The sequence below is a fragment of the Cataglyphis hispanica genome, chromosome 4, assembly GCF_021464435.1.
Source record: "Cataglyphis hispanica isolate Lineage 1 chromosome 4, ULB_Chis1_1.0, whole genome shotgun sequence".
Classification (NCBI taxonomy): Eukaryota; Metazoa; Arthropoda; class Insecta; order Hymenoptera; family Formicidae; genus Cataglyphis; species Cataglyphis hispanica.
In genome coordinates this window covers 1,836,256-1,850,930 of record NC_065957.1, presented here as the reverse complement: position 1 = coordinate 1,850,930, position 14,675 = coordinate 1,836,256, and the positions used below count along the sequence as shown (strand labels likewise).

The window sequence follows — 14,675 nt, the reverse complement described above, 5'->3', positions numbered from 1 at the left end:
TCACTTTGCTGCGTCATCGAGATATGAGAATATTGTAAACGCAAGTCATGATGGTTGATAAACATATCAATCATGAATATTCTTTGTTCAAGTCCTCTCTACTGCATTGCAGTGAAATCAATGATCCGCGACGTATTGTATCTTAACGCCTATTCCTATACTCACGATATATTTAGTACTGAATGTACTAAATCACCAAGTGCTCTGATAGTATATGTGATATATTTCTGAACGGAAGTGCTTAGTGTATGTTCAAGGTGTGTAAGGTGGACAGAAAAGAAATTGTGTAAAAATGTAATAGGATGATAAATAAATAAAATCATGATAAAAAGGAAAAAATAATTGTGATATCATATTGATGTCATTGAAAAATATCGCAATATCAATTTAAAAATTTATTTTATTTTATTGCATGTATTAATAAAGTTTGATTGAAGTTAAGCTGACATATTATACTGAATGATTGAACGTAGTAATATTGTATTAAAGAACTGAGAGATTTATCGGTTTAATAGCAAATTAATTTTTTGCATGTGTTAAAATATTTTAAATATATATTGTCTTTTTTTGCACGAAAATTATTCTTAGTATACTAATACCTACCAAACTCATTATATGATACGTATATGCAATCAACATTTAAAAGTATTTAATTAGCTTTAACGATAAAAAAATTATATTTAAAACTATTTACAAAAATAAAATTTTTAATGCCGTCATTTTAAAATGTTGAACACACGAGATATTATAATAAAATACTCCATCTCTCTCTCTGTTTTCGCATAATAATTAATCGTTAATTACAGAAAAATAATATAACATTCTATATAACTATGTTTATATTTAAAAAAAATAGTTATTACAAATAATACAGATAATACAAATCATTGTTCATGAGTACAAGATAAACTTGATAACAAAACTTTGTTTTATTCTGTTTTGACAGCTGCAATATTACTTATATATAACATTATTTATATAACTTACTTATATAACACAAATATTATTTTTGTAGAATGATGCTTTCTCTGTTTAAACCGATTTCACGATATACTATGGTGAGAATTTTAAATCATCATAACTATCCACGATGTTTTTCTATATTTCACGCTAAATTTAGTGGTAAGTGAGTAAATCACAATAGAACAAATAATAAATTATAATTACATTTTAACAAATAATAATTAAATTTTGAAGTTTGTGCTATTATTATGTATATTTACTATTTTATTTTATCGTCTCGTCATATACTGAAACATATACCAAGTTCATTAATTATTTCAATATTTAAAAAAAGGATTCCAAAAAATAGATTTACTAATTATTGTTTATTCAATTTCAAAAAAATGTGGAGATTAATACAGATAGAATCATAAATAGAAGACTATTATTTAATTATTCTAAATTAATAATATATTAATTCTAAATTAATAATATAATAATAAATTAATATAATAAATTAATTATTCTAAATAAAGATGACAGGATATTGTTGTTATATGTCATATGTTGTATGTCATATATCGCTAAAAGTTCATCAGTAATATTTTAATGGCTGTATTATCTTAAGTATAAAGGTTATACTTTGAAACACTGAAAAAAAAAGTTGTTGATTTGACTAAATGTGTTTAACTGATTATTATTTCTTTAATCAAAACATTTAAGTATTTAAGTTAAATATGACATATTAAATTTAACATATTTGTATTTGTGACATATTTGACTTAAATACTTAAATATTTCAATTAAAAAAAATAATAATCAGTTGAACACATTTAGTCAAATCAACAATCTTTTTTTCTCAGAGTAACAATACTATGATAATACTAAGAAGTTACATAAAAGTGTGATACATTATAAAAAAATAGAATCTGAAACTCGAGGATATATATAATTTAAAAAATTATTTTGTATAAACTTATATTGCGTTAACATACATTGCAGATCGATGTCACAAGTCAAACATCCAAACAAGAGCTAATCATTCTCATGCAATCAATGTTGCTCACATGTATAATCCCGGCGAAGTTCCATTGTTGGATAAAACTATCGGACAGATACTCGGTGAAGCTGCTGCAACATGGCCCAAACAAACTTGCATTGTTTCGCTTCATCAAAATATTCGATTAACATTCTCCGATCTTCTTCGACGTGTTGACGCGTTCGCTGCTGGTCTCAAGAAATTAGGCATGAAGAAGGACGATCGACTGGCCATTTGGGGTCCGAATGATCTCGAATGGTTCCTAACATCTCTGAGTGCATCACGAGCGGGATTAATCGTCGTCGCGATTAACCCAGCTTATCAACAAAATGAATTAATATATTGTTTGCAAAAAGTTGGAGTAAAAGCAATTGTCTCACCAATTGCCTTCAAAACGCAGAATTATCCGAGAATGTTATTGGCTGCCAAAAAAGTGTGTCCAACTGTGAAACATATTATCATTCATTCGCCCGATCACGTAACGTAAGAAATTCTACTTAATATTAATATTAATATCAATATTATTTATTACTTAATATTAATATTTCTAATATTTATTATTTAAAAAAATATTTATTATTTAATCCTAGAAATGAGTGGCGCAAGAGCTTTTGTAACTAACGTTATCATGTTTATTTATTATTTACAGTTTTATAATCGTATTCTGTTAAATAAAATTTTTGCTAGGAAGCAATGAATAGTTACTGATAATATTATTTTTTATTCTTTATTAATTACTTCTTCAAATATTACTAAATAACGCTATATATATATGAATATACGATTATATGACAGAATACGATTATAAAACTGTAAATAATAAATAAACATGATAACGTTAGTTGCAAAAGCTTTTGCGCCACTCATTACTGAAGTAAAAATAACATATTGATTTAAGGAAAAAAAAAATAAATAAATAAAGAATGAAACAACATAAAATATTGAGAAGGATGACAAAGTAGAGCGAAAAATTGAAGCGAATGTTAATCAGCATTTTCACAAACACTTTCATCGAAACTACTTTTTACTTATTTCCATCATATGTTTTCTGTTCCAAGGAACCCACGCGTTTACCTATTACTATCGTTCTTCGATTTTTACCGATCAATCGATTTGATTCATAATGCTCGTCACATGGAAGAATCATGGTGCAATTAGACTAATAGCTTCACAGAGATCTATCTATTCGTGCTCGTAAACAACATGTCATTGAGAAGCGATGTAAGTGACATTAGCATGTTTTATTTATAGCGGCACTCATCGTTTCACTGATGTTGAGACTTCGGCAACGAAAACGGAAGTAGAAGCGATTGCCGCCGAGCAGACCGAGATATCGTGTTACGATGGATGCAATATACAGTTTACATCCGGTTCTACCGGCAAACCCAAAGCCACTCTCCTTTCACATAGGTCTATTGTAAATAACAGCAAAGCGGTAAGACGATTAAATTAAATATATAATTGCTTTATAATTTGTCAAATTTGTGAAGAAATACATTAGCACAAGTAATTATATTTAGAGAGCACTCTCTTTTAATAATTATATTAGTAACTAATTTTTTTTATAACAAAATTATATTTTTAAATATTTTTAAAATAAAATAAAACAGAGTAATTATTTTAATTTTCTCTCTCTCTCTCTCTCTCTCTCTCTTTCTCTTTCTCCCTATCTACCTATTTATCTATTTATTTATCTTGTTGTAACGTGTTTATTAAATCTATTTTTAAAGCTTCATATACGCACAAACATTTGCTTATGTTATTAACTTAATTCTTTATTCTGTTTTATTTTCTATAGAAAAGACAATACTTTTTTTTAATAATAATTTACTCTTATATAGGTTAATTTAAATTGTAGATTTTTCGTTATTTAATTATTTCAAAGAATCTTATACTGTTTTATTTGTTATTTATTTAAAAGAAAAAAAGAACACACGAGAACAATTGACTTTTACTCAAATAATTAATTTTTACACTTGAACTTGGAATCGATGCAATGATTTCTTAGTTTTGTCTTTAGATTGTTCTTCATTTATTACCGATAAACTGCTACTTTTCAAACGTCTTGATAACCATAGAATATCTCAAATCAATCTGGAATGAGAGACTTGATAGATATACTTAATATTTAAAAAAAAAAGTTTTATTTTTTTTATATGTGACAGAATGCACAAAGAGCGAAATTAAATACCGAGAACAAAATATGTTTAAATGTACCATTCTTCCACGCTTTCGGGTTATCAATGGCCAATATACTCATCTTACACACTGGAAACACTCTCGTTGTGGAAGAACGTTCCTTCAATCCGATAAAAACTTTGAAGGCGATAGCGCAAGAAAAGTGCGCCATAACGTATGGAACGCCAACTATGTGGGTAAGCAAGGACAGAAGACAAGGCAAGCTAGATTAGTTGAAAAATTCCCTTTCTACATCGTAGATAAAGCAAATTTTATAATAATATGTCATTTATATACATGAAAATTGTGTCGTTTAACTTGGACATGACATCAATATAAATAATGCATTATTGATTAACAGCAAATGTCGAAAAGAAGTAACAGTGTAAAAAAATACATATATAAATTATATAAATAATAAATAATACAAAATTATTTAATAAATAATAAAATTGTATAACATTTCTGTTATTTATTGTATAATTTTACATATGTTTATGTAATTTTATGTACAGAGTGTTTCAGGTCAGGTTAGAGAAATTTCAGGATTTTATAGGAAATTGAATTTGGAACAAAAAAGTTTCTGTAAACATAGGTCCGGAAAAGCTTCGTTAAAAAGTTATAACTAATAAACGTCAAAAAATATGATTTATTTTATTACTTTTTTTAAAATAAATAAAGGATTATTTTTAAAAATTATCAAATAAATGATTTTTTGACGTTTATTAGTTATAACTTTTTAACGAATATATATTTACGATATAATTGATCGCAATTTATAGGAGCGTGCAATATAAATAATCGTTGTAAGCTGGATAAAATTTAAAATTTAAAAAAGAGCATATGATCTGTGAACAAATCTAAACTCGTTATATTAATCTCAATAAGTCCTACAATCCTTTTTTGTTTAAAATTATGTACGACATATCACCAATTTTCATATTGCTCTCATATCAATTTTTTGTTCTCATATTAATCATTGTTTTTTTGCTCACATTTATGTATATTACTCTTGTATACCCCAAAGGGATTTCTTCACGTTAATAAAATAACTAAATAAATAAATATCAAATTTTTTGCAGAAATTAATATTTTAATTACGTTAAATCTTATTTTCGTCTGGCTCCATTACCAGGCAAACTTACTCGAGGCACAACAGAAGTTGCAGCTACCGATAGATAGTCTTCAGGCTGGAATTGTAGGTGGTGCACCAGTTTCTTCTGAATTTTTCAAGCGAATACGAAGGACACTCGGTTTTAATGACATAATGGTAAGTTGATAACCAAGACTGCTCTTTAGTATCTGACATTTATCAGCATTATAAATCTTGTAAGACAATTTTAACGTGCCAAAATGAGATTTATTCAAAAAATTTCATTTTTCAAATTTTTGACTATTATTATAATAAATTTTCGATTATACAGAGCATATTTGGTCTTACGGAAACGACAGCTGTAGTATTTCAATCGATACGCGGAGAGGATAATCACTTGGCTGAAAATACTGTGGGTTATTTATCGGATCATGTCGAAGCAATGGTATACATTAATTTCTACATATATTTCGATGTAATAATCTTTTTAAAAATAGAATTATAAATTTAAAGGTTTTATTAATATATTTGATGAGATATAAAGGTTGTCGATAAAAACGGTTTGCCTGTCCCCTTCGGAAAACCTGGCGAACTTTGGATACGCGGATATTGCACTATGTTAAAGTACTGGGATGATGAAGAAAATACAAGAAAGACATTGACGCAGGACGGTTGGTTAAAAACTGGCGATCAATTCATCTTGCAAGAAAACGGATATGGTGTTATAATCGGAAGATTAAAAGATATGCTTATTCGGGGAGGAGAAAATATTTTCCCTAAGGTAAAATTATATAAGTGTCACGCATCATTTTTCGTATATAACTCGCACTACTTGCTTTGTCTAAAACAATGTTAGTCTATATTATGTGTTAAAAAAAAGGAGAATGTGATATTAAAGCTTTCTAGAAAATGGCAACCTATAAATTCTTTTAGAAATTTAATATAAATATTTAAAATCTTTTATAGATTTATTAGTTTGTTACTATTCAACGATATAATTATTTTAAACTCGATTTTGATTCTCACTTTTCTAAAACAAGAATCAATATATTACATTACTTGTACTACACAAATTGCGCATTTTATTTTTTATTGTAGGAAATCGAAGACTTCCTAACGAGTCATCCTAAAATAATGCAGGCACAAGTTATAGGGGCATACGACGAAGTCTACGGAGAAGAAATTTGTGCGTGCATTCAACTTAGCGAAAATGCGAAGATGACAAAAAATGAATTGATAGATTATTGTAAAGGTAAAATAGCGCATTTCAAAATACCGCGTTATGTGCATTTTGTAGATGAATATCCAAAGACCGCTAGTGGAAAAATTCAGAAATTCCTTTTAAAGAAACAATTGGAGAATAGTGGTATAACACCGGCGCCACCAAAACATTTATAGTAACTAATTTTAGCAAAAGTTTTATAAAATTTAATCTTTAATACTATATATTGTAAAACAATATTATTAAAATATTACTCAAATTAAAAATCATAATTTAATGTTATTTCTCAAATAAATGTTATCAAAAGCAGCTCTTGTTATGTCTATTTTATTATTGCTTGTATTCATAATCATATGTATTAACAAATTTTATTTTTTGCAATGTAATTTACAAATTTTGTATACATTACAAGAGATAAAAATCTTAAATACATGGAATGTTCAAAACAATCGTCAATTATGATTTTTTCGAGAACGATTTTGATAATACAAAAAAGTGTACAGAAACAAATTGGATAATATATATACATGAATATCATCTTTTAATGATCTTATTTTTTTGCGTGCAACATTGTAAATCTAAAAAAAAAAAATACAATATTTTAATAGTTTTTAACAAATCATTTTGTTGAATATGCACAAATAGAACCTTCTCTTCTATAATCTACGTAAGTATAAAATGTTCGAGAAATAAATCTTTTTGCAAGATATTTCAAGTTTTTCATTTTTTATTTCAGAAGATCTCTTTGAATGTTTTTCGTTTAAAAAGTAATACAAATCGATACTTGGTTTTACAAGCAAATTTCAATTAATTTAATTAATAATACAATCAATATGTAAAATAGTAAAACTTTTTTTTTGTAAAGATTTTGCTTTCTTGATTAATTTTGAAATTAATTCGCCAGGAATGTGTCAGGCATTATTGTCATTGCCGTATATTTATTATAATTAATGAGATGTTTTCATAGACTGATAAAAAAGAACAGGACTTTATTAATCGGAGTAGATTATAGAATGGACAAATGTAGCGTCGGTAAAGTAGTTTCCTAATATGTACTTATTCGTTGGCGTGCGCGAAATGTTACGGTGTTTTCGAAAGCGGCATTAAATTTCTTTTCTCATAATACAATTGTAAGACTCGCTCGAATCGGATGATTTTTATACCATGGCTGAATATCTGGCGTCAATTTTTGGGACCGAGAAGGACAAGTAATGCCACATACAGATACAATTTTATGCATTTGATTCTTAGGTTATGATCACAATGTAAACTTTGAATCATTTAATTCTTCCAGAGTCAATTGCTCATTTTATTTCAAGATTGGAGCTTGTCGACACGGTGATCGTTGTTCGCGAATTCACAACAAGCCGACCTTCAGTCAGGTAAGAGATTTGCATATCTTGTGCAGTAATTTGTACATAATGTTTATGTCAAGAAGTATATTTGCAAAAGGGATATCCTAATTTATTTCATTAAGACTGCAAAAACAATTCTTGTATTCCAAATATGTTATTCCATGATATAAAATCTTATACTAATACAATTGGATTTATATCAGTATTTTTATTTCGAATGTTTTGTGGTTTGGCTCGATCAAATCATTTATGGTTTAAATTGATCGAAAAAAATATTTATTTCGCGATATATCGTTCATGCAAGACTGTATTCTTCAGACATGTCTACTGCAGAATCTTTACGTAAATCCACAGAATTCTGCCAAAAGCGCAGATGGATCTCATCGTAAGTATATTGCATTAAGCTTTAATAAAAATATATATATATATAAATATATGAGATACAAACATATTAAATTCTGTAATCAGAACAAATGTATGCAAGATAAGTATCACATAGTTTAGAACATATTTTTATTTTACAATAGTGGTTGCAAATGTATCGGACGAAGAAATGCAAGAGCATTATGATAACTTTTTTGAGGACGTTTTTATCGAATGCGAGGACAAGTACGGTGAGATCGAAGAAATGAACGTGTGCGATAATCTTGGTGATCATCTAGTTGGAAATGTTTACATCAAGTTCCGCAGAGAGGAAGATGCAGAAAAGGCGGTCAACGATTTGAACAATCGTTGGTTCGGTGGCAGACCCGTTTACGCCGAGCTCTCGCCCGTTACTGATTTCCGTGAAGCTTGTTGTCGTCAGTATGAAATGGGGTAATTATGAATTAATGCAATCATATAAAGTATGGTAAATAATATGCAGTCTAATGTGATACAAGAGCATATACGTAGATTGTATATGTCTAGCGAATGTACCCGATCTGGATTTTGTAACTTCATGCATTTGAAACCCATCTCCCGGGAACTTCGCCGATACTTATATAGTCGAAAGAAGGGCAAAGGTCGATCGAGATCACGCTCAAGGTCGCGTGGTCGTGACCGCAGGAGGAGATCCAGATCCCGTGACAGAAGATCCAGATCTAAAGATCGACGTAAAGGAAGAGATGAAAAAAGCAGAGACGGCCGATCTGGTCGTTATTAAAATAAATTTTTATCAATGTATTTTTTTAATGTATTTAGTTTTTTTATCTTTAAATAGATTCCAATTTTATTTGAAATTATGGTATATGTTTGAATATATAAATCATTTGCAAAATTACTTCTTCATTATTAAATATATGAAAGATCAAAAGTATAAAAGATTATATAAAAATGTATAAAAAATTCTTATTGTAAAACATTAAATAATTAATTGTTTTTTAACCTCTGACATATTTAATCACTTAACACTAACATTTCGGTTTTTTCTCTCTTTATAAAAGTTCTGTGATTACGATAGAAGGCAGCATTCATTCAACGATACTCAAGTAATGAATAACTTTTATAAACGTTAATTTTTATAAATGTTATGATTATATTCTTTGCGTATTCTCGTATATTTGAAAATGGTTCATTTTGCCTAAGATAAAATTGTATTCTAATAGATTTTTAGTTTTTACATTAAAGGGTTGATAAAAATATTTTGACAGTGTTCTCTCTTTTTTCTCCTATTTATATTCAATATATTAAACGTTAAATCTACATTAATGATTAATATATTAAACGTTAAATCTACATTAATGATTAATTATGTATTTTATGCACAAATTATATATATATATATATATATATATATATATATATATATATATATATATAAAATGCACGCGTTTATATATTTTTTCTAGATATTTTGTTTAGATAAGAATAATGTGTAGTGATGTATTTTTAAGAAATAATCATATATCTAGTATTTTCATAATCATTTTACAGTTATTTTTTGAAGATATCAGAATATCTCTTTTATCGAATTTTACCAACATTACCAACATTTTATGATACTGAAAAAACTTGTACTGTTTTCCGTAAGATTCCGCTTGTGATATCTTGCATGTAACTATTCTTTCTTTATTGTTGCAAATTACTTCTTCAGATATGAGTTATTATTCGAAAAATAATACTTTATTCACAAATTTCGAAAAAATTATATAAAATAATCTATATGAATTTTAAAATAAAAATTGTTTTCTCGAAAAATATTCATTTTTATGAAGCACAACTACTTTGTATCATATGCAGTTGCATATGATGCAAAATTCTCTCATGGAACAATATTTATATAAATCTAAAAATTCTTAAAAAAATTTACTTTAGAAAGATATATTAAGTTAAATATATATTAAAATTTTCCGAATTAATACCAATCAAATAGCAGTTTATTAATAATAGTAGCTCACAATTTTTATGCACTTTTATTTATAATATATATTTTATTATTTGCAAATGTCAAGGCTTTGTCTTTTTTTGATTTTTTTATCTTAATCCGCTTCGGTGCGTTACTCGTCTCGTGCCGACCAACTGTTGCTCAACAAGTTGTTGTTGAAAGATGATGCGAAACTGCAGCGGGTGTGCGCGCAGCCAAGCAAGAGTAGCAAAAAAAAAAAAAATTAGAAGAAAGCAAAGAGAAAAAAAGAAGGGAAAACGCAGATGAGGAGAGACAGCCAAGGGTTTTCAAGGAGAATCACGTCTCCTTGAAATCGGTTCCTTCGTATCGGGCACGTGTTTCAGCTGGGCCTAATTGGCGGGGCTCTCGGAGCCAATGGGCCTCTCGCTTCGCCTCAAAACCTGGAACGGGCATGCATTACCACAGCAGATGGTGGTCGTGATTGCAGCTGCCTCCCAAGAACACCTGCCTGTTTCTTTGCACGACTATCGGAATACCGATATCTGTTATTTTCGCTGCTGGTTTATCTTACTTTCGAGATTACTCTGTTAGCTCGTTTTCGCTTTCCGTAAAAATAAATGTCCTAACAATCTGATAAGTCAACGCGATCGTGAGTCGATTGATTAACACGTTTGTTCGTATCGAGAGGAACGAGATTGTCCACAATATTAACATACAATCATGTAATATAGCTACATAGCCAATTTTGTAAAATATTTATGTACATTCATTCGCATCCATACATTAAATTATGGTCCGATTATGGATGATCTGTAATTACATTATAACTCTCCGTGCTCCGTGCTACATTATAACTCTTTCTCATCGTGCTTTAATGCATTATATAGTGAATTTTGGTTTTCTAAATTTCCATATCTTCATTTTATTTTTATTTCTATATTTTTGTATCGTTGCATGTGAGGAATGAATAAATTATTATTCATCGAATACGCACATTGAATATTCTTATCAATTTGGAGATATGCATATTTTCATGAACAGGTGTTGTAAATAATGAAATTAATTAGAATCTCTTAGCTTTCTTTATTTCTTGATTAATTTTAATTAATAGATTTACGGAATTGTTTTTCTGTATTTTCTTTAATTAAACTTTATAATAAATTCAGTAAAAAATTTGTCCGCAAATAAGATAGGAAATCCTTACGGGCATCAATACGTGAGGATGCAAATTGAAAGTCCAGGAACGGAGCATGACAATCTGCGAACAGGCTATCCGACTACTATAATTAATCCTGGCGATCCGCCAGACATCTCCTAGCCACAAAAGAGAGATTCGTTTCTATGCTGCCAGATAATGAGGACAGAAGGACAAGAGAAACGAAAGGAGAGAAAGAGAGAGAAAAGAAAGAAAGAGGCAGGTTGAACCTCAAAATATGCGCGCAGAAAATCGCGCGCTCACCGGGTCTGACGGGAACAATGGACAGTCCTGACCGCGATTTCCCTCCCGTCGAGGAAACGAGCTAACGAGCTGTCAAACGTCATCGAGCCGGAAGAGCCGGGGCACTGTTGAATGTCGGTGGCACAGCGATGCATCTTCGATCGGCTTACCCGTATCGAGCTTTCCGCAATAGGACGTGTCCCCGTCTTTCGTTAACTACGACGAAGATTGGCAATTACGTCGGTCGAGATCGATTTGATATTGAAAACTGAAAACGTTTCAAATAACAATCGGTGAATCTGGAGAGCCACGTAGGAAAAGCTGCTCGCGTTTGATATCGCGATCTTTCTTATTATTGCAATTACGAATGTCATCATATTAGCGTAATGTTCACGTGCAAAATCAAGTAATGGGTCATATTATCAGCAGTTAATTATTTCTCTCTTCATCCTCCCTATCGAGATTAAATCGACTTAACAAACGGTACGCGAAGATTGCAATCAAATATCAGGGACATAAATGATTTATGAAAATGGAGAGGAAGCGAGGGCTGTGTCAGGGAAAAGAGAGCTATTCCATAAAATACGGATAACTGCGTGTCGAACAATGGCGTGAGAGAAAGAGAGAGAGAGACAGAAAGGTGAAAGAGGAGAGAGCGCCTTTCAATCCCTCTGTATGAGACGACTGGTTCGATGGTTATGGTGGAAAAAAAAATATTACGCGGCGGCCATTTAATCGCGGGGCATCGAATGCCGCTTCCGAATAGCCCGAACCGAAAGCGGGCTTCGAAAAAAAAGATGAGCAGGCGTGTCCGAAATTCGATGCAGGCTCCGCAGCCGGTGATCTTGCAGGTGATCCGACAAAGACGGCTACACGGACGGCTACCGGCGAGTGCATGCATCGGTATGGAGAAAAATAACCGGTGGAAATTTGTAGTACGCGCAACGTGACGACCTAATTGGTATAATAATAAAAATGGCGCGTTTTCAGCGTTACCACGCCGGTGAATTCTCGTTTATATGCAAATGCGGCTCGGCCGCGACGCTTCAACGACTATACCCGAACCTTTGCAAAAAAAATCGATCCGCTTCTTCTGTTGGCCTTAAAACAATCTACATGAATGATCTAATCGTGCGCGAGTCTCGACTGAAAATATGTATATCTTGTGCCGATAGTTACATACCTCGCGTCGTTACTTACGCTAATTCGCGTAATTTTTTTCAATGAATATTGGAACGCTTATTACAAACTATTTACAATAAAGCATCTCTCAGCTTGATGGTGTTTTTGAATCTGCATACAAACGTGAAATTATGTATCGTGAAATTTTAACAATATGTATTTCATTACACGGTTATAATGAAAGCACATCAATCCTGTATATATAATATACAGTGTAATATACATTATTTATGATACAATCGAACAATAACACGATGTATATAAAATTAAAACAATATTTGTATATGAGAGAGAATACACGTAGAACATTTAATAAATCTAAACCGTTGATATTTTATACGCGTGTAATAACGTACTGATATCTTCTTTATTTCATAAAATCTTATGGAAATTATTATGTATGAGACAGAGATATTCTTTATCGCATATATTTTACTATATTTATATTTCTCTTCCTACTTAAAATCATTTGATTATCATATTCCAAGAATCGGGCATATATTTATCTCGGGATACTTTGCACAACGATGGGCGATGTAGCGAGAGATTTACGAGAGACGTTTTTTACACCCTTCTTGCTTCCTGCTTTAAAAGAGAAAACCAGCTCATCAGAATTCATTGCAATCGGCATAATCGAAATCTGTTTTTGTTCTTCTTCAATTGTACCGCGATAATGGACAATGACATTGTTGGGGGATGAGAGAGGGGCACGAGGAATGAATGGAAAAAATGGAAAAGGCTGCGCCGGCGAAGAGGGAGATTGTCGTCGTCGAGGGTGAAATGACTCTCAAGAAGGAACGGGAGAATAACGGCGAATTTAATATGGCGCCTCGGGGCTCGTTTAATTATTTAATCGAGTCTCCGGCATACCTCGGTTCTCCGCCGCGTCGTTTGCACCTCGCCTCGTCCCTTTCTCATCGCGACGAATACCTCCGTCGAAGGGCCGATGATTACTTAAAGGACGATTTCGCGCGCGTCCCCTTTCCTCCACCCCTTGTTCCTTTTGCCTTTCGGAGCAATTCGCGAGCCCTTTAAGCTCAGCCCTGCAATATCCGGTCGCGGCGAAACTCATCGAGTCTGGATCGGTATCCGTGGATAGGCTCGAGTCCGGCAATCGTATAAACGATCTCGGCGATCCTAGACAGCAATATTCAAATACAAAGACTCTGGCTGAGCCTTCTCGAGTGCAGAGCAAACACTCGACTCGGTCTATGGCGGATCGCGATAACTTACTACGAGAAGATCGATGTAATGAAAGAATCTGGATGGCTGAGAGCGCACGACCTACGCGTCTTTCGAGTCATAAGATCGCGACGGATCTTCAAGTGTCGCGATCGAAATTACGTGCGTATAATGCTTTGGATATTTTTTTTTTTAGAATAGCATACATTTGAGTTTTTCATATCTCAAACGTCTCCAAACTTGTGAATGTTATCAGAAGCAGTGTATGTGTAGATCAATATAATTGATTTAAAGAGAAATTTTTTAAACAAAGAATGCACATTTTTTTTAGTTGAAAGAAACATTTTCGTAAACCATCTTCTCTGCCGCCTTTGAGTCATTATGATTTTACTATGAACGATTCAAAATTTTATTAAAATCGTTACTAACGCGGATCTCAGATTCTCGAATCGATCAACATAGCATTCCAGCCATGCTCGATCGTACGTGAAAAGAGGTGACAACACCAGGGATGGAAAATAATGGCAGCGAGATGCGCGAGAATTACGGGCTTGTCAAAAACGCGACATCCAGCCAAAAAGCAGTTTCGCCTCTTTGCCTCTTTCCCCTTGCCCTCATGCGTTGGCATCGGTTCCGCTCGGTGGTGCGACAGATTACGCGAGAAGAGGTAAAACGACGAGAATGGAGAACGCTCAGAGAGCGTAATAATTCGGTGCTA

At 31.6% G+C, this 14,675-nt stretch overlaps 2 protein-coding genes across 3 annotated transcripts; both read left to right on the top strand.

Annotated features, from left to right (window-relative positions):
• Positions 1-75: 75 nt before the first annotated feature.
• On the top strand, positions 76-6,783 carry LOC126848931 (medium-chain acyl-CoA ligase ACSF2, mitochondrial). Its single transcript, XM_050590306.1, has 9 exons — positions 76-257; positions 1,016-1,122; positions 1,945-2,464; positions 3,233-3,416; positions 4,147-4,356; positions 5,295-5,429; positions 5,584-5,697; positions 5,797-6,033; positions 6,351-6,783. Exons 2-9 carry the CDS (start codon positions 1,017-1,019, stop codon positions 6,648-6,650), a joined length of 1,806 nt encoding a protein of 601 aa, XP_050446263.1. The 5' UTR covers positions 76-257; position 1,016; the 3' UTR covers positions 6,651-6,783.
• Positions 6,784-7,523: 740 nt separating this feature from the next.
• On the top strand, positions 7,524-9,451 carry LOC126848948 (splicing factor U2af 38 kDa subunit-like). 2 transcript variants are annotated; one of them, XM_050590348.1, is made up of 5 exons: positions 7,524-7,682; positions 7,769-7,856; positions 8,148-8,214; positions 8,357-8,645; positions 8,739-9,451. In XM_050590348.1, the coding sequence occupies exons 1-5, from the start codon at positions 7,639-7,641 to the stop codon at positions 8,971-8,973; spliced, it is 723 nt and encodes a 240-aa protein (XP_050446305.1). In that variant the 5' UTR covers positions 7,524-7,638; the 3' UTR covers positions 8,974-9,451. The 2 variants fall into 2 exon arrangements, with proteins under 2 accessions (XP_050446305.1, XP_050446304.1); XM_050590347.1 differs by having other exon boundaries at positions 8,724-9,451.
• The last annotated feature ends 5,224 nt before the right edge of the window (positions 9,452-14,675 follow it).